General features: G+C 35.2%; 1 protein-coding gene across 2 annotated transcripts in view; it reads left to right on the top strand.

The window, feature by feature from the left end:
- LOC114244552 (uncharacterized) overlaps positions 1 to 22,000 on the top strand; it is a 127,985-nt gene that overhangs the window by 30,919 nt on the left and 75,066 nt on the right. For both annotated transcript variants that reach the window (XM_028176406.2, XM_089728301.1), the window contains exons 3-5: positions 1,641 to 1,764; positions 16,810 to 16,895; positions 20,788 to 20,883. In XM_028176406.2, coding sequence (XP_028032207.2) covers positions 1,641 to 1,764; positions 16,810 to 16,895; positions 20,788 to 20,883 — 306 coding nt within the window. The remainder of the gene's footprint in view (positions 1 to 1,640; positions 1,765 to 16,809; positions 16,896 to 20,787; positions 20,884 to 22,000) is intronic.

The raw sequence follows: 22,000 nt of genomic DNA, 5'->3' as shown, positions 1-22,000 counted from the left end.
CGATCCAGCCGTTCTCGAGTTTTAGCGAGACTGACGAACAGCAATTCATTTATATATATATATATATAGATTTGGCAGTCAGTATTTGTTCTTGTATTAATATTTTATCATAAATAGATATTTTTAGATAGATTTTGAAATAGGTGTTCGTTTATCGATATTGACAGAATTTAAGGCGTAACGGGCTACCCTGGCAGTAAAGACTAAAGTGTTTAGTGCGCTTGAATATTCAAGATGTACCGACCCTTGTGTTTGTCGAAGCATTGGCTCGCCTAAACCATGGCGTCACACCTTTGTGCCGTGCAGGCACTACAAACTAAATGTATACATATATGCTTTTATAGTATTATGCTTCTCGAAATAGAACGGCTTGTAATAAATTACGTGGCGCTTGGGTAATATGTTTTTTTTTGGGAAATTTATATCTCCACTTTTGTTTTCTTATTAAATTTAAGTAGGATACAATAGCGTACATATACATACCAAATAATTACGTTAACATAATAGATAGGTTTTGATTAATATAGCGACATTTTATGTTATTGACCAACAATAACATTGATAACTTATTTTGAGCATACATCCGAAGAATATTTTGCGGTGATCTTACCATATCCTTGCCACCATAATTTATTTGTTACCAGAACAGAGTTCTTCCCTACTATGTAGAAATACCGCGAAAGATCTATTAACTTCTCTCCACGGATTTCCCGATGTGCTATGACAAATAATATTGAGAAACATATGGAAAAGATTTTCAAGACAAGATTCCTCGGCTATAGCCTAGAGATCAGCTATTCCTCTAGCAATTGCTTTTATAAAATATGGTTATCTCTTACCATCAGACCAACCCTTTGAACACCTTTGAAAACCTTTGAAGGGTACAACTTTGAAAACCATTAAATATTATTATAGGTAATGAAAATTTCTTGATATATTAATTAGATGGGCAATTTCCGATACAATATTTAATGTACATATAAACATTTAAAATAAGTCTAAAACTGTCCACATTCTCTTGATCCATTCATATTATGGTTCAACAAAGATGTTCGCGATCATAGGAACTAAATTATTACTTCTAAAAACCTTTTTATACCTTCATTAATCTGATATAACGATACAGTATAAAGCGTGGTAAGGAAGATAGCGAATAATATTCTTTCGCTTCATAATTTATTTGAAACTGAATGATAGGGCAGCCACAGAGTTGACAGCACTCTTTTTACTGGAGAATTCGTCGTTTTTTTTAAAACAAGAAGACATAATATTTAATTAAATACTATTTTATTAAAGTCACAACCAAGTAGTAGAGGGACAAAGACCCCTTGAAAGTTGATGTTTCATAATTGCATTGCTACAACGTTTATCATTAAATATATTTGTCTTACTTTAGCATCATACGTTCTTTTAAGTGCCAGAATCATGGATCGCTCTTTGGTCCTTTTAGTTTTCAAATTATGATTATTCAAAAATTTATCAGCCAGTATTATTTGTCATCAACGCATAGATTAAACCGCGGAGCATTGAAAACTCGGCAGTCGATACTTTTTTTTTTTATTGGCCGTGTGGTTTAATATTATTGAGCTTCGTTTATAGTTTTCCAATTAATTTTTTGACTTAACATTTTTCTCCACCAGATATACTTCTCCATCACGATAGTCACAATGGGACATTTTATAGACATGGAACAGAGATACCTCAACGGCGACCTGATGGAACCAGAATCTGAGAGTTTCCTGGAACCGGATAAGATAACACCGAGTGAGTTGAAATTTTAAAGTGCATTCTAAAACTAGCTTTATAGAGAAGCCAGTAAAGGGGACTTCTGTTGTATTTACCGTATTATTTCTCTTTTTTTTAGTGCCTTTGTAGGCACATTAGCATACGACCCACCTGATGGTGAGCTTATGGACGGAAAAGCCATTTGAAGAGGGTCATGTCATAACGCTCAGGAAAGTGAGATTGTTTTATTGATTCGATTGGGTTTGGAATTGGGATTAGATAAGGTTTAACAGTTGTTCCGAGTCTTTAAATAAAAAGGCATGGTGCCTAATCGTGGGACTTACACACCATCAGTAAAAAATGTTCCAAATATCTAAACTACCTACTTCGTCATTACATTTATTGTCTATTTCGAAGGTTAGATTGCGATATTATAAAACCACTATGACAAAATATGTCGTCTCTTATAATGAAAATATTCGGTAAAGTGTGAAGCATTTAGCTGTTATGTGTTAGTAAGTGTGGGAAATTTCATAGTCCTCTTCGTGCAATTTTCATAAAAAGGGGTACAAAGTTTTTGCTTCACGTATTAATACATAGATATAGGCGATAAAGCTAATATAAATCTGCATACTTAAAAATGTAACAAAGTTTTTGGCTGTCTGTGTGCGCGTTTCAGCGCGATAGCTTCCATTTTTGCACGAACCTTGTTTGGATTTGGGTATAACTAACGTAATTCAAATTTTTTCAAATTAATATTATCATTTCACAGATCAGAATATAAACTAATCTCTCGATTTTAAAGATTGCGTACCTTAAACATTATTGATTTCTGTAAAGAATACTTCCTAATGACGCATATTATTATACGCCAATTTACAAACGGGAACACAAATTTAAAAGAAATAATAGTTTTTTGAATAGATTCATATCATACATAAAAAATTGACGTGAAACATAAGCATACGGAAGCTAGGAGGCTTCCGGTAAAATTCGATTTCTCATTTTTCACCATAAACAATTGATGACGAAGATATTCACATTTCCTCGTTCAGGAACAGGCTTCAATAAATTAAGTAACACAATACCTCGCACGTCGGACGTTTTAAAACACGAAAACCGTGGTCGGTTAATATTTTAAAGTACGAATAGCACAGAGCGAAGCACTTTATTTGGTATCATAGCGTACTTTTCATGTATCGAATATCGTTTGTATTAAATAAACTAAAATTGAAAGTTTATTTTATCTTGTTTCAGTAGTTTTTTTTCTTCTAGTATTACCATTCATAGTGTTCCACTTGTTTTGAATTGAAACATAATCAACGATTCTGGTTTCACAAAGCTTGAAAATGTGTTGTATTGACGTAGCTGAGCAATCTGTCTCAAGGCTCACTTACATTGCTGTAGGTTTTTTTTTTTTTTATGATTGAAGTATTACTGGTGGCCCGGAGGCCTTTCCAGTTTCGTCAGGACAGGTGGGCGAGCAAAGGCTCAGCCAGGAGGGGTGGGATTTGTTAACAGCTACCCGAGCGCCTCCGAAGGAGACCTAACAGCTCAAGAGTAGCTGCTTCGTGAATGAATCTACTACCGGATCGGAATCGCGACCCGCTGAGAAGATCCGGCGAGAAACTCAGCGAGCTGATTCATGGGTTAGGTTGCACGGCGAACTCTTTGTCGAGTTCGACGAGTACGGTTACCGAGGTCCCTAAGCCTGCTCCTAGTGTTAGAGCTGAAGGCGTCTAATGCAAAAGTTATTGGATCTGATGGATCCGTAAGGACGTGTCTAGGGCGTCGACGGTGACTGACTCCTGCGTGATCAGGATTCGGGGAGTAGTCAGCGGCGGCAACGATAAGGCGATTATCATGACGCATAGCCTTATCGAAGTACCGTTCCGACGCTGACTTCATGTATTTCTGGATATATTCGAGGCCCAGGTCATCGTGTAGGTCAACGTTCCTCACGAACCACGGAGCTCCGACGGCTAACCTGCAAAAGCGGGATTGTAGAGATTGGAGGGTGTCTATGTGTGTGCGGGCCGCGTGAGCGAACACCACACTCGCGTAAGTCATGACGGGCCTTATGCAAGTTTTGTAGTGTTACCTTGTTCCGAAGGGACATTTTACTCCGCTTACAGATCATGGGGTAGAGTCTACCGAGAATAAACGCGGCACGGTCACGGACTGATTTTATATGTGGGCGGAATGTCATCGATGCATCCAGGGTAACGCCCAGGTACTTGACCTTCCTGGCCCAGGGTATGGGTTGTCTAAAGAGAGTAATCGGGGGTGTAGCTGTACGTATATACGTTCAAGATCTTCACAGCGTGAAACGAGACGCATATCCCTATTCTTTATATTATCTGTGCACTCTTCACTCAATCACGAATTTGGAACTTTTTGGCGGGAACGCGAGGAGTGACGTTGTGTGATTTGGTTTATTTTGTCTATTTAGTGTTTCTTCGGGTTTAAATGTGTAATAATGGTGGTTTATTAACTGTTTAATATCTGTGAAAGTGCACAAATGTGGGAAAATGAAACAAAGCCGCTAGACGTAACTTCTCGGGATCTTCCAAAAAGTCCACTGAAAAAATCTTAGTAAATGACCACCATTTTACTGAGATTATATTTCATCCCATATCATCTCATTTCATTTCATTTAATTGCATCCCAGTTGATTAATGTCTCAAATTAATCATCTTCATTTCATTTCACTCAATAATATATTTTTTCATACAAATATTATAAATATAAATTAAAATAAGACATGACTTAAAGGCCTCAGTTACCAGGTCATAAACTTCCTTAAAAAAAGTCACGAATTTGGCGCCTTTTTTTATAAAATTTCAAATATTTTATCTAATTGATATTGTCGAACTAAAATTAAATGACGTCACTCCCACAAAAGCAACTTATTGCATATTACAAAAACCTGGACAAAATTAGCGACAGTGACTTTCTTCGCTCAAAACAATATTCAATGTTTTCAAGATGACTGCTTTAAGACAATAAGCTGTATACAGGTATTTACTCAGCATTAAACGCATGTTTATTTTATTAAACACATGTAATTTTATTTTATATTCTAAAAATGCTCGCTTATTTCACCGGCTGTCTTAATTATCTTATAAAATATAATATATTTCTGAATATTTATTTGTTGGGTGGCATGTGAATGGTGGCTGAAGTGGCAATGGGCCGGTCACATCTGTCGAGCCAGTGACGCCAGGTGGGGGAGGAAAGTCCTCGAATGGAGGCCACGGATGGATACCAGGAGTGTGGGGCGTCCACCAACCAAATGGACTGACGACTTAGTGCGCACGGCGGGAAGTCGCTGGATGCGGAAGGCGGAGGACCGCATTATGTGGAAGGCAATGGGGAAGGCCTATGTCCAGCAGTGGGCAGATAAAGGCTGATGATGATGATGATGATGATGTGAAGGAAAGTTTCTAGTGTTGAATCATTCACGATAGGCAACGATCTTTACAGGTGGTAGGACCCGCCTATTTCTGCCGTGAAGCAGAATGCGTTTCGGTTTGAAGGGCGGGGCAGCCGTTTGAACTAAACTGAGACCTTAGAACTTATATCTCAAGGTGTTTGGCGCATTTATATTGTAGATAAGATTGGGCTCCAGTAAAAACTTAACTGTGTGGCTGTGACCCACCCATCTAAGCAATAAAAAAAAGACAATCATATCCGGACCGAAGCGACGGGGCAACACAAAGCCGCCGTCACCCATACATGTCTTGTCGGATTCCCCGGATTCACTCTCGGCTAGTAGCGAATACGTAGGAAAAAAATTGACAATGTGCTAGTTGGCTCGTGAAATCGACATAATTTATATCTTTAGTGTTATTCATAACGATTCGTAAACGGGATTTACTAGAATTAAACAAAATACAAACAATAATATAAAATATCCTACATGTATTAAGTATACTAATTAGTATGGTTAAATCTGGTACTAAAGTTTATCAAAGCGGACGCAGCTTTCTTCGAGCTTTATGTGCATATGTACTTTTGAGGGCTAAGCTTAAATCCCTTTACAATGAAATTGTTTCTCGTTTTAACGAGGGCTGTCGCCAACTTCTGCCGTGTTTTATGGTCAATTTAAGCTCTGCTGTATTAGGATCGCAGTTACTTTATGGACTCAAAATTAACGTAACTATTTAATTTTATATCCACGCTGATGTTATGAAGTATTACGTATTAAGTATAATATTAATTATTTGAACTTCTATCGTTCGTAATTTATTCTAAATTCGACTATGAATGTTTTGATTCAAAACAAGCTCCTATAAACATTTAGCTAGTTGTACGACTGTCAAGGTTTCCTAACCAAAGATACATTTCTCAGTGAAATATTAATTAATTTACATAATTATAAATGTTAGGGATCTTCAATTAGTAGGCGGTCTTACAAACGTCTTTGTCTTTGTACAATGTTATACGCGAGGTGAACACGTCAGAATTTAACCACTGTAAGTGTTAAAGATTACTTAGTCTGTAAATTAATTTTGATTCTCTTTGTTGTATACAGCATAAAGTATATTTTAACTTAAATAAATAAATAAATAAATATTTACTAACAATCACGCCACGTTAACTGGTCCCGTGATAAGTTCGTAAAGAACTTGTGTTACAGGTACCATATAACGGAAATAAATATAATATTTTTATTATACACATACATATATTTAATATACACCCATAACCCTGGAAAGACATTTATATTTATCATACAAATATCTTCCCTTGGCGGGATTCGAACCCGCGACCCCCTTGTGTAGTGACCATGTCACTTACCACTACACCAGACGGCCGACTTATATACATCTTATATATCTGACAGCTGCTGTTAAGGCTATTTCGACAATTATACATCAAAAATTAATAGCACTGTATGAGCATGCGACCTACCTATTGGAGAGTAATCAGTCAACGCGAGGACTATAGCCTAGGCTCTGCTTTAGTACATATAAGTAGTGATGATGGGATTTTGTATGATTCGACTACTTTGCTGATCGAACAAATTTACACGTATATGTGATTACGTTTTTCTAACAATTGACCAAAAAAATCCATTGAAAGAGAGTCTATATGAGAGCAGCACTCTTCTATACTAATATATAAATCTACAGTAGTTTTTACGGATGTTTCGTTATAACTACTGAACCATGCATCCGATTGACTTGAAACTTGGTATCCATGTAGAAAATACATGTACTTAATGGATAGGCTAATATTATATTATACCATAATATTACATTATAATAGTGTTGGACTCCCTACACCAGTTCCGGGGGCGTTAATGATGAGAATCTTTGTGGGGGTGAGAAATAATAATGTTAATTTTAAATGTCCAGCGAAGCGGACGGGTACAGTTAGTCTCCTAATAAAACTATCGTATGCTAGCATCTAAATAATTCAATGGTTTTTTTTAAGCTATTATAATTACTAAACTAATACTTATTAAACTGATTATAATTTCTAAGCTAATCATCATCATCATCGGCCTTTATCTGCCCACTGCTGGACCTTCCCCAATGCCTTCCACATAAGCTAATATATTATCGTTATTAACATAAATTAATCTGTCAAATGAATAGCAAAAAAACCGAAGTACATTTATTCAAATAAAGTTCGAATTTAAAATATTAAATGAGAATTACTTTTAGTTTATTACGGACTGTATTTATTATTATTTGAAAAACGAAATTAATTTCGACTAAAACGGGCCTTGTAGAAATCATATAATTAGTTTTTCGTGAACTGTGTTAAAAAATAACGTGTTCAGGTTATTGAAGATTTTCATTGTAAAGTCCTTGAAAAAATTTCCTATGCATAATTATATTAATACAATGGAAACCATTAACACAATAAAATATTGCCTTTGAGAAAAGAAATAAATTATGTTAGCAACATTCTTCTCTCATTTATTGAATTCATAAGAAAATATCGTTTTTTCTCTAAAAAAAAATGTGTGGTGTCGTGTGACACCGGATAGAGACGAAGTTCCTTATTATAAAAATATTAATTTTAAGTTCTATTCGAGGTATAAAAAAAATAAAACTGGAGGTTTCGCAACAACCCACGGTCATTCGGTAACTTATTGTGGTACACTTCATTCACGGTTGTTTGCGCAAACGAACGCTCTGTGATCGTGGTCAATGAATGATAAAAAAATATGTTATTTTTTGTACGTTATTACAAACTTAAGTCTTACACTGTATGCATTACTAATAAACATCTTACGTTACGGACGTTTTTTCCCGGTTAGGGTACTCCTCCGCATCGTCCCATAAGGAACTTCGTTCCAATAATTAGAACACAAACTATAATGTTTACGAGACGCCAAAAGTGTGTAATTGTATTTGCCGTTTTTTGTTTAAAAATCTCCACATTAAATGTATTATTAAAGGATAGGTGTTATTGTTAAATGTAAAAATGTATGCTTGATTGTCGTACAAATGTATCAGCGTATGCACAACGCATAGTGCAGACCCATCTTTTTGCCACTTCTATACAGAAGGATTTTTAAATATAACAGTCGCTTAGTGCGACGAGAACTTAACACGTGGAAGGAAAGAGAAGCAAGGATAGCGGGGTCCTTAGTCCTTCCCTAAGTTTTGGTTCCCTCCACAGCTCCAATTTTCGGCAATTATCTTACGAACCATTCTCAGGTCAAAAAAAGAGACCGAAACCAGAATAAAAGACCCTCAGTCATTCATAAGACAATCAACAGGGAAACAATAACGTTTGTCCAATATCATTTGATATTGTTTAATCTCGATAAACGTAAAGTCACCTATTTCTCGTAACATAGTATTACAGCCCAGTTATTGGATTAAAAGCAGTCACCAACACGTGTGCGCAAATCGAAAAACTTATATAACATGCTTGCTTGGCGTATTGTCATAGAACACACCAAGCAATCTAACAATTTACCGATTTGTATCGGTAATCGATGATAGTTCTGGAAACTTTATACGGCTTTTCTACTTATACTCACAGCTATATAGTCCTATTTGAACAATGCTCTTAAATACTTTTTGGAACACAGAGGTCAATCAAGAACATTTCGTTGTCCTTGAGCAACGATGAAGATCAAAATAAATTGCATCGAAATCAATTCTTATCTTTGTAAATCACAAAAACATTGCAATGAATATTGTAATATCATTTGGGCTTATGAAATCCGAACACAATGGCTAAACTAAATAGCTAAACCTACCATTTTTATTATATAACTTGGCTCTGTTCTGAGCCGATTTTGTAAATTGAAATATACCTTTGCGAGTAAAAAGAGCCAATTCCCTCGCACGACATGCCTGATTTCTACATAAAATGCTATTCATTTTGTTTGACCAATGCTCTTTTAAAAATAGAATTTTTCTGAGAGAAATTCGTCAAACATTCACTTTGTATCGACATGACACGGGTCACATTGCTATGTTACGAAAGAAATTCTTACTGCTAACGTAAAGTGTGTTGTGAAACGGGTAAATACCACCAACATGCGTAATTGGACTACAAAACAAAAAAGTTTGAGGGATAAAATATTTTGACGTCATGTCTTAAATTAGGCAGCGGTATTCAATTTGTGCCGTCTAAGGGCTCTGGATAATTTAACAATCAATGAATAATCATCTGAACCGTGAGCGTGTTATTAAAAGTGTTATTTGAAACAAAATCGCCAGAATTAAAATCGCCAGCATTAAAATTTATTAAGTAAAAACAAAAAACGTTCCGATTAAATTCAGCATGAGGAAATTATGAGTCTCGGTATTTCTCTCGCACATTCGTACCTAATGGCGGTGACATCAAAGCACACGCGTTTCTTTTTATTTTTTTACAATACAAATTTAAAAGTGTCCGAATTAATCGTTTCTGAAATAATTAAGAAAATTCTGAATTGTTGTTTTAAAGTTCTAATATAGAATGTAGTGTAATGGGTCGTCACCTACGTAGTTACCGTTTTACACTACTGGCCATTTGAAATGTATTTTATATATGGCAATAAATTCTAAATTCAAATGAATTTTATTTAAAAACATGGGATTCTATTTTCAATTTCAGTAATTCATTTATTAGAGTTCAGTATTCACTAAATTCGTGTCTTTTTCATCAATACGGGCACGAGTCATTATGGAATACGAGCTCCATCACGGTAGCAATGCCGCACATTAATGTGTACGGAGTGAGCACTACAAATTAACGCCCAACACTCATTATTGGTTTGAACGCTTCCGACACGTAAATTTAGATCTAAAAAATTACCCCCTGGGTTATCCGAAAACTAAAGTCAACAACGACGAATTAAAGGTGGAAGCCGACGACACTCAATTTATTGGTGAGTTAGCAGCAGCTTCTATCGATAGTATGAAAGCAATATTGGTCAATTTACGTCAAATTGGCAAGATAAAAAAGCTTGATAAGTGGGCTCCGCGCAAACTGAATGATCGCCAGCGCGACGATAGCGTTAAAGTACGCCTCGCGTTCCTTAACAGACGCGGAAGTGATGGAATTTTGTACCGCGTTGTTACTTGCGTTGTAAATTGGATCCTTTTTGACTATGGAAGCGCTCGTCGTATTGGTTAGACTCTGGTTTAGTACCTAGGCAACACCTCAAATGAAAACTTACCCCTAAAAAGTCGTGGTCACTGTGTGATGGTGGTGGTCTATGGCTTAATTCATCACAGCTTCTTACCAAATAACATTAGAATTATTACGAATGTGCATTATGAGGAGCTGGATAAAGTAATGGAAAAGCTTACGAATCTCCGGCCAGCCTTGGTTAATCGCTCATTCCCAGTCCTATGCGTCACCACTCGACCTCACAGGGTACAACAGACCATCTCTGACCGTCGTAGACCGTCGCCACAAGAGCTAGACTTAAAAGTTTTGCGTTATCCGTCAAACTCATCAGATCTCGCGCCGATAGACTTTTTAGACTAGTTTTTAGTATGGACAACTTCTTAGCAAAAAATAAATTCAATAACCGAAAGGCAGTACAAGATGCCTTTGAAGAGTTTATTGACTCCCGTACACTTTACATCTTCAAGAAGAGCATTAAAAGATTACCACTGCGCTGGGAAAAATGCATCAATACCATGGGTGCATATTTTGACTGATACTAATAAAAGATACTAATAATAAAGATAGAATAAAGATAAAGATAGAATAAAGGTAAAGAATAATAAAGATATATAATAAAGATAGAAGACTATAACTTTTGCTATACTAAACGGAAATTCGTAGGTAAAGACCTAACATATTAATATAAAAAAGAAATCTCCAGGTCTTCTTAAGTGAAGCCTATGTAGTTACTGCTACATATTGATCATAATTTTATAACGACATTTTTACTATTATTCTTTAAAAAAAGTTAATATTTTAAATTTTATGTAATATTACTAAAACAAAGAAATCTTAATATGAACCATACGAGTAGTTAATGGATCAGCTTATCTCAAAATATAACTACACAAAGTAAAGAAAACCGACCCTGACGGCTCGTGCCTAACGAAGTTCTTAATTAATCTGAAGCCGCAAAACAAACTTTTTATTCTTTGAACAAAATTTAAATCTTTAAATTCTTTTGAATAACTTTAAACCGGCCTCAGCCGCGAAACAGAAAATTTTGAATATCTCGGAAATTGGTTTTCGACGTTATTTTAAATTGGTATTCAAATTCTCCTTTTCAAACGAATCCTGCTGTAAGGAAGCTATCTAGGCGTAAAACAGGCGAAAATACGACCAACCAAAGTTAGCTTTTTCTTTAATAAGAGTATCATAAATTCCTTTTTTTTTTGGCTTAAACAATTTTGCCTTAGTCGTGCTCATAACTTTAAGACATCTTTGTTATAAAATATTTTGAACGATCCTTAAAAATAGCTCGACGGTTTGAAAATTGGTTTCAATAAATCTGTCAGCATATCACTAAACCCCTGAATAGGTGTGAATAACAAACTAAACATCTTTGTAGTAACAACTTGGAGATTTAAAACCATAACAATTTTTTTAACAATTGGCTGTTATTTTACAATTCTTAATGAAACGTGACTTTTTCGAGGTTTTTTCTTCCTCAACTAATAAACGTATTTAACATTGGTCATTGGGGAATTTAAATAGAATTGTATGCATCGTTAAAACGTACAAGTAAGATTTGTATATAATAAATAAATCGGTTTTTGTATTCGATTCATATTGCAAAAGTTCCGCAGTCGATGAGAGCGGTAAGGTAGAAAAAACTTTCATTTGTGGTCAAGCTTCAACGAGTAGAGCACAATAGGATCGTGTGGAGTGACCTGGAAAACCTACTGTTTCCGATACCAGCTGGTATGTCGTTCTATTGAAATATAGTTAATTTCCGTTTCAAGCAAATGTTCATGTTTGCTGCTCAGACACCGCTCGCGATTTCAATACATTTAATAAGGTACTAGTTTTAAGTCTCAGTACAATAATCTCAATAAAATCTGTTATTTATTTTCGCTCCAATATCATACCGCCTTTAGTTGTTTTAATAGACGCGTCGCGGTGTAAATTTTGTAGTCGTTGCCTTGGGATATATTTAACAGAAGTCTGACTTCGTCTTTCAAGATAAAGCCTTTAACATTGTAATTTTATTGCACCACGTACTTACGGAATAAATCAAAGTTAATTCTAGACTTGCTTAATACACACAGATTTAACTATTAGTTTGGATAATTACTTTTATGATACAGGCATTTCATTGTATACTTCAAAACGTTGAAAAAACCACTTGTAATATGCTGTATATGTACGAGTATTAAGATATTGCCATAAAAACAACATAATTTAATGTTTAAAGTTTTGAAATATGAAATATATTTTTTTACAATCTAGTGTTTTCTTAATGATTAGATATTGATCCAGTGAATTCCAATAGACTTCCGTAGGTGTCAGTTGTCTATCGTCAGTTAAAAAAAGAAACATGGTCAATCAAGTAACACAACAGTGACTAGCATAACGTGAGCGAAAATTACGAATAGCTAAATAATTCTAAGTAAAAACAAGAAACTGGTAGAGCTTTGTGTATTTTCAATATATTGTTTAATTTATATTATTTATATACTCAAACCTAAAACAGAAAGCGGAGGAGTAAGTAAAAAATAAATATTTACCCTGAACCGTAGCTAGCGTATTAAGATTCTACTTTTTATTGAAGACACGGTAAAGAAGTGTGACGTCAAACGGCATTTCACACAATACCCATATAATGTTTCACGCTCGTACCGGTTGTTCGTTTTAATGCTAGAGAACTTAAACAGTACATCGCTCCGACTTGGTTGCGTGGCAAAGACCTTATTGTTGGAAGTTTCTCACAATAATAATTACTCAAATGTCATTATATCCTCCTTCGGAATCAATTAAACTGTCAAAAGCAACGCTATTATCTATACTAGAGGTCCCGCAGTAGTCGAAATTCGACTATAATTAATTGGAATTGTAAGTTTGTACACTATTATGATTGTATTTTATACTTCTATAATCACAAATTTCGCCAAGACTACACTATAAAAAATATTAACAAAGACAAACAATGTTTAATCTATTCTCAATTTGACAACAGACGTCAAGAACAAAAGTTTGACAATAAATAGTATGCATGCGTGTGTGCGTCAAATACATGGTATGTAGTGTGTGTATTGTTTTCTTTATTGATTTAATGTATCTTTTATGCATTATTTTAAAAAAATATTAGCACTACGCACTTCTTCTCTATTTTCTCTATAAGTGTGGAAATTTTCATACTCCTCCGTCCGCGCAATTTTCGTAAAAAGGGATACAAAGTTTTTGCTTCACGTATTAATATATAGATATGATATACATGTGTCATTTAACTAGGGCCTCCATAAGACAAACTTTAAGGTAGCACTAACAGTGTGTAGGTATATAATAAATGGTAATAAATTAATACATCAGCGAACGTATCCACAAACTGAAAATGGTATAAATTGTTTAAAAATTCTAAATTCAGAATATTTGTTATTCTAATCGTAAAGCAATATGGTAATTACGTTTAATAACTTTTTAAGTACAATCAGATAATTTGAATTTTCAAAACGACTAACCTCGTTTCTTTCTGAATTCTGTCGAGAGTTTCTCTGAGCTAATACCCTGCTACGATATAATATGTAAATTACATTCAGCTGACAAGAGGTTCGTTACTCGCGTTTAATTCAAAATAATGAGCGAACACGCTTTCCCAACGAATATGGTAAATGTAAATTTTAATAGATAACATTTTTTTTAGTATTTTAAATATAACTAGTCAGGTCATAAGTATTGTCACACAGTAAAAACTTTTCTTTTAGAATGCTGGCCACAAAAAAGTTTATTGAATTCGAATTACGAATTGTTTATGAAAATAAAAATGTATACTTTTAGAATTTTACTCATTTTTACAATATGGAGTGGACGCTTAAAGAAGACCGTGTTGCAGTTATTGCGTTGCATCGTTGCGGTTACGCGCCAATTCAAATTTTTAACATACTGAAAAATTTGAATATAACCAAAAGATTCATTTATCGTACCATCAAACGATACAATGAAGACTCTAGTGTAGATGACAGGTCAAGAAGTGGTCGCCCTCGGTCTGTTAGGACTCCAGCAGTGATAAAAGCTGTGAAGGCGCGAATTCAAAGAAATCCCAAACGTAAGCAGAAACTGTTGGCCCTTCAGATGGGGTTAAGCAGAACCACGGTGAAAAGGGTGTTAAATGAAGACTTAGGGCTTCGGGCATATCGAAGAAAAACAGGACATCGTTTGAATGCTCGTCTAATGGACCTGAGACTGAAGAGATGCCGCGCTTTGTTGAAGCGGAACGCGGGAAAAAAATATCGGGAAATTCTTTTTTCGGATGAAAAAATTTTTACCGTAGAAGAGAGCTACAACAAACAAAATGATAAGGTGTACGCACACAGTAGTGAAGAAGCGAGCAACCGTATTCCGCGTGTCCAACGAGGTCATTTTCCATCCTCGCTCATGGTATGGTTGGGAGTTTCTTATTGGGGCTTAACAGAGGTACATTTTTGTGAGAAAGGTGTAAAAACGAATGCAGTTATGTATCAAAATACAGTCCTGACGAACCTTGTGGAACCTATTTCTCATACCATGTTCAATAACAGGCACTGGGTATTCCAACAAGATTCGGCGCCAGCTCATAGAGCGAAGACCACACAAGACTGGCTGGCGGCGCGTGAAATCGACTTCATCCGGCACGAAGACTGGCCCTCCTCCAGTCCAGATTTGAATCCGTTAGATTACAAGATATGGCAACACTTGGAGGAAAAGGCGTGCTCAAAGCCTCATCCCAATTTGGAGTCACTCAAGATATCCTTGATTAAGGCAGCCGCCGATATTGACATGGACCTCGTTCGTGCTGCGATAGACGACTGGCCACGCAGATTGAAGGCCTGTATTCAAAATCACGGAGGTCATTTTGAATAAACTTTAGTGTCATAAGAATCTATGTTTTGTTAAGTTCATTTTGGTATATGAATGGTTACATAATGAATAAAATTGTTTCAATTATTTTACATTAAACATGTGACAAAATTTATGACCTGACTAGGTATATATTATATAGCATAGCAGCAGCATCTCAGCTGTGCCTTGGCATCGCTTTTGGCTATAGCAGTGACTATTGCTTACCTTCATATGGGCCGTATACTCATCCGCCTGCAGAGACAATAAGAAAAACAACTGATTGCATAATTTTTTTTTTCTCGGTGGATAAAATACAACTAAAAATATCGTTTACGGAAGGAATTTAAGGTGCCCGTGGCCGTGTTAACACATAACATGAGAGTTGCACACGCAAGAGATGCGAATATCAAATTTCGATTTTGCTGGCCTCAAAATCTCCAACCTGATCCTAACTTTTCTTACGTACTGCCTGTCTTTTCCCAGGATTTTTCTCGGTGTGGGAATTAGACACTCCGGTTGATGGAAATTGACGGAGGGATTGCTTAGTGCCTGTCTACGATACATGGAGTAACATCGTATTATAAAAATCAAGTTAGCAAAAATGTAAACAATATGCGTAATTACTACAACTAGGACGTAATGTAAGCCCACGCGGTTAGGCACCGCCATTTTGCGTATTAATGCCGCGAAACAGTTATTCGTTCCAGTTTCGGAGCGGTGCAGACTGTCAGATAATACAAATGACACTTTCGATTATCTATAAGTGGGCAGCGGCAAGTATATTGTGATATCTATTGGCCTCGAGTTAGTCGAACCAATTTTAATGGGGACATCATAAATACATCTGAGAAAATGTCTGTTTAAAATAGAGCTTTTGAATGTCTCTAAATGTTATTATTGCAGCAGCTATTGTAGTTTACATTCGACAAAGACTTTAGAATTTAGTTGTTATAATTGGTTTTTTAAAGCTCACAATTACCAATGTTTGATACAATGTTTAATGTTTACATTTTAATTTAGACAAAGGTAAATGACAATTTTGAATACTTAACGAAGCCTTACGAAAACATCACGGTATGAAATCCGTCACCAGTTTTTAGATATGAGGTCGATGTTTCAATTGTATATTATTGTATAATGGCTATTAGTTCAAACCAGATAGCATACTTCGCGACAGATTTAGATAGGATGTTGGTCCCTACTGTAGCTACTGTACAATTGAAAAATAAACAGCTTGCGTAATTTCCTTGAGATATTTAGGCGGAACTTCCAACTATTTTAATACGCTTTTTTATTATTAGCTTCAGACGTATGTATGTATGTTTGTAACGGAATCTTTGAACATGATTTTGACCCCCTTCAAAACGTCGGATTAACTCGAAATTTGGTATACTTATTAATGAACGATGACAATTCAATATTTAAAAAAAAATTGAAAAAATTTAAATTCAACTAAAAAAATGAAAAATAAATATTTTCTATTTTTTTGTTGGATTTTCTATAAAAGCGTATTTTGTCAGTTTTTTTAAACTATTACTTATTGTTGTTATAAACACATTTCATTATTTTTTTAAAAGACGTATTTTTAATAACCGATCTAATTATTTAAATTATCGTTCCCTTTTGTTCTAGTTACCGTGTCACTGAACATAACGCTGTTGGCCTGCAGCACGATGGGGCTCATCTCATGCGTGATGCTAATATTGGGAGTGTATAAGGTAAACATTTTATTAATAAAACTAAAGACGAAGAATAAATGAATAGCTCTGGTAACGATAAAATTTGTATACAACGCGCTGCATATTTCTATCGGAAGAAATAGCGCGTGAAAGACTGGATAACCGAAATTCGAATGCAGCTGAGACCTCAACGTAATGTTGCAAGAAATATTGAATCAAGACATCGTATCAATGAACTTCAATAACTGCTCATGATAAGGAATTAGATGACTTCCATCTTCCTGAGCTATATTTCTAATATATATTTTAAAAAAAATAAAAATAAATGAACAAAGGGCTTTCTTTCTATTGGCCTCAAATTTGATCGCTGGTTTCAAATCAAAAATAATTGTTCATCGCGTGGGATATGTAAGCAATATCAAAGACTAAATCAACACATTGAAATACTCGATATCTCACAATGTATAAACACAAAATTATGTTTTCTCTAGACGAGAATTTCCATAAAATCACATTTTCTGACAATACTTCGATCGTAACGAATGAAAGAATATTTATTGGGTTTTAATAAGCAATTTGAATAAACTCGGAATACATCAATCATAACAAATGGACGCATTACATATTTTATAACAAAATCGTGTCGGTTTAAAATTTTCCATTATTCGTCGTTATTTGCTACACAATTCCGACCGCCAGTGACTTCACCAGACATAAAAAGCTGAGTAGTAATAATGTAAATAATAGGAGATACCCTACCGAGTCACAGCGGCCATCAGAGTTCCTTGCCAACTTCAGACGATCAACAAAGAATCATTCTTTTCGTCGACGTCCTTCGGAAAATGTCTATCGATTGTGCGCTATACAAATATTAGTGTGGCTCATATTTTACTCGGCTTTTTGTCGTATAGCGTACCTACGTATAGTTTTACCTCGCATCAAACGTAGCTCATAAATCCTTTTATCGGCCATTAGCGATAGGTGCCTACGACCTCAAATCCAAATCACTGGCTGCCATTTACTTTTAGCGCTCGCCCAATTCATCGTGACTATCGTAAATGTGGTATTCTAAGCAAATTAAATTATGCTTTTGTCTTCTTCTTCGTCTTCTTAGTCGCAAACTTCATTGCTGAAGGTCGAGTCCTTGAAAGGCCTTTGTGGCTCTTTGCACAATCATCTTCCATTGGGTTCGGTTTTCGGCTTCTCTCAAGGCGGTTGTAACAGAGAGTCCAGTGAGCGCTATTACTTGACCTGATCAACGGCTTGGTGACCGGCCGGGGGGTCTTTTCCCTTCTATCTTGCCACCACAATAAATTTTCAAGGTGGTCCGGTTGTCGTTGAGCAATATTCTGGGTGACCACTTTTTTTAGCTTTTATGTTTGTCATTCCAGCTGTAGTATTCTGAACTGTTAATCTTGTTGTTGATGTAATAATAATTTTAAATCTAATACCTTATGTTGTATTTTTTTACGAACAACAAAAATGCTCTTAACATGTACCAAGATGAAAATCCAAAATAGGAGTAAATTTTAGCAAAGCACCCTTCATTGCAGCTTACTCGAGTTCGCTAACAAATTTATTGCGGAACAATAATGGGAGTATGAGGTGAAAATTAGGTTTCAACTACAGCGAACCACCCCAAGTTTATTTTATCATCGGATATGATTTTAACGTACAACATTTTTCCCACATTAATGATCCCGGCGAGGCTGTATCGGTGTGGATATTGTCGCTATTCTGTAAAAAAACATTCCTTCTAATGGAGGTGGATTATATATATATATATATATTTTTTATTGCCCTTGTAGGCAGACGAGCATACGGCCCACCTGATGGTGAGTGGTTACCGTCGCCCATGGACTTCAGCAATGCCAGGGGCAGAGCCAAGCCGCTGCCTACCGTTAAAAACCTTACCGTTCTTCTTTAAATGAACAGAACATATTTTTTTTTAGCGGACATTTCATTAGTGATTTAATTTTAATGATTTCTTGTGAAATAAATAAAATTGCAACGAGCATGCTCTCAGTGAAACTGAAATATGCGAATGATCGTTCATCATTCAAGATGATTTAGTTCACTTTTTGCCAGTTTTTGACTTCAATTACATTAAGTTCCCAAATAAACTATTAGCCAATTTTGATTTTCTTGAAATATTTCTCGGTGCATCTCTAGAATGAAAAGCGGCTAGAAATGAAAGCGTCTTCATGAAGTAAAGTGCACTGTCACGATGATGCAAAAAGCCATCGAATAGGATAGATTTATAAGGTGCTCTCAACAATGGAATGAATGTATGCATTAGCGCTAATGGAGTATGCTTTAAAGGAGTATATTTTTATTTAATAAAGTTAAAGGACGTGATTGCATATAATAATCACCTATCATATGTCAAAATATAGTACAATATATGACAGGCTGTTTAAAAAAAATGTTAAGTTTAATACTTCAGTTTTTGTTGTAAAAATGTGAACAAAATCAGTCGCCGATATGAGCCGCCAATCAGCATGTAAGTACGTTTTTTACTAGGAAAATTTAAGACTATTAATAAATCTTTAAAAGGCCCGTCCCTATTTGAAAGTGATACCAAGGATTAGTAGGTATTCTTAGAAACCGCTTTTAAAATTAAAGAGATTGCGCCTTTCAATCCGGGTGCTTCCTTTCAGCCTCGTTAAAGTTTAACGGCCTAGTCCTTTCTCTAAAACAGAATTGATAAAGCTATTCCGAAATCAATTTCCAATTCTAAAATAAGTTACCTTAGTAGAACTCTCACTGAAAGATGTATGTCAATTCGCGTTCTTAATGAACATTTAGTTCCATAAAAAGTTATGTGTGGACGAGCTCACGGCCCACCTGGTGTTAAGTGGTTACTGGAGCCCATAGACATCTACAACGTAAATGCGCCACACACCTTGTAAATTAACTGTAAATTAAACGTTCGTTTAACGAAAATTCGACTAAAAACTGTTCATAAGTCGAAAAGTTATAAGCGCCTTAATTTCATTCTACACAGAGGGGACAGTCTGTTGAATAATGACGTATATGTACTAGCTTAACCGGTGTCGGACATAAGAACACCTTTCGACTTTCGGGGTAAACGATATAGGGAAGATCTTCCATCGCGCGGGTGTATTATGAGTTTCTCGGCAAACCGACTGTCTACCTACGGTAGAACTTGTCATGAAAAAGGCGTTGGCGGGATTCAGGCATCTGTGAAATATCTTGTGTCGTGTCATAGCTCTACCACTAACGACTTAGTTCTTAATTTTATTAATCGATTCAAAGTATGCAGTGTGCACAAGTATTATAAATACTTGAGAATGTTCACGAATAAAATAAAAGCGTTTTTATGTATACACATTCGTGAAAAAGACTAGTTTTGCTTCACCCTAGATTTTTGTTTTAATCTTTTGAGTCACGAAAAAATTGCTAAATTTTTTTTGGTTTTTCTCATGTAATTGTTACCTCTCTTCATCTATTGTATTTGACTTTTTTAAAGTAAATTCGTTTACCTATATAATAGACGTTTCTCAAAAAAAAATATTTTTAAATTGAGGTTAGTTTAAAAAATCAAAATCTTTTATCGTCCAACTGAGATATGCAGCATATTAGGATCTAGCTTGCCAATGTCGTTCGGCCTGAAAATCGTCTATTTAATTAAATTAAATAAATACGTACGTAGTCAAAAGTTTTACATAAGTAATTAATGTTTGACAGATAAAAACTTCTTTTTAAACTACTTCAGAGGAGGAGAGGAGGGTTTCAATTCGTATTTCTTCTTTTTATTAATGTCTTTATTGAGTCGCATTATTTTATATCTGGTTGGATTGATTTAAATTCGAAAACATGAAAGATAATTTTTAAATTGAGCATATGTGGAGCAGTAATAAAAAAAACATGAAGAATCACTGATTTATTCAACTTACTTTGTTCTTAGGACCTCAAGTTTATGCTTCTTCCGTGGATCCTATCAATGGGCCTGGAAACACTCGTTGAAGTTATCAATGTGGTGTATCTCTTCTACCTTCAAACAGTAAGTATCAATGTTTTGACTTTATAGTTTTCTTAACACGAATAAAATAATGACATAATGACGAATGAGTTTTCATCAATTCAATTCCTTTTGAAATATTCAAAAGAATGTTAGCATTTTTTTTTAAACTGTAGGTATTATCACAAATGTTGACGGAAGTAATTCGCTTTTTTTAAGATATGACATCAATTTGCGTAAAAGACTTTCGACAGGACTTTTGCCATAAAAAGTGTTTTTTTTATAACAATAATAATAAAACTTATAAAAAAAAACAGAAATTACTATTTCATATGAGAAAAAACAACATTTTTTGCATATGTAGTTGCGAAGGATATCTTGCTTTACAAATTTTAGGTCACCCTTTGGTACATCAGAAGGACATCAGTTTTGATACATAAGTCTTGATTGACCATTCTAGTCAATAAGGTAATAATTATGACCATTCCGCTAATTACAAGCACGCTTTACCACCATCTTACCATCTGTTATCAATTTAGAAATTACGGAAGAGGCAAAGAAAATAAGATAAAGTTACTAAGGACGAATAATGGGAAAAAATAGCTCCATCCATACAGTACATCCATTTGGCCAGATTAATAATTTAATTAGCTATAAAGTAATCACAAAAATCGCGTGTCCTAAAAATAATGGAAAACGGATTTAAGCCACGTGGCAAAAAAAAAGTTCCGCCCTAAAATGGATGCTTTTTTTATTGATTAGATGGTGGACGAGGATGGAAGAACTCGCAGCCAACCTGGTGTTAAGTGGTTACTGGAGCCCATAGACATTTACAACGTAAATGCGCCACCCACCTTGAAATGTAAGTTCTAAGGTCTCAGTATAGTTACAACGACTGCCCTACCCTTCATACCGCAACGCATTACTGCGTCACGGCAGAAATAAGCGGGGTGATGGTACTTACCCATGCAGACTCACAAGAGGTCCTCCTACCACCAGTAATTACGCAAATTATAATTTTGCGGGTTTGATTTTTATTACACGATGTTATTCCTTAACCGTGGAAGTAAATATATAAAAAAAAATCAACGGCGATCCAATATTTCCCGATGAGACAAATGAAGAGTACCTACGTCAAAAATTATGTAAAAGCATATTT

The sequence above is a fragment of the Bombyx mandarina genome, chromosome 01 (assembly GCF_030267445.1).
Source record: "Bombyx mandarina strain Sakado chromosome 01, ASM3026744v2".
In the NCBI taxonomy this organism is placed as follows: domain Eukaryota; kingdom Metazoa; phylum Arthropoda; class Insecta; order Lepidoptera; family Bombycidae; genus Bombyx; species Bombyx mandarina.
The sequence above is the reverse complement of the archived record's forward strand: the minus strand, read 5'-3'. Positions and strand labels throughout refer to the sequence as shown.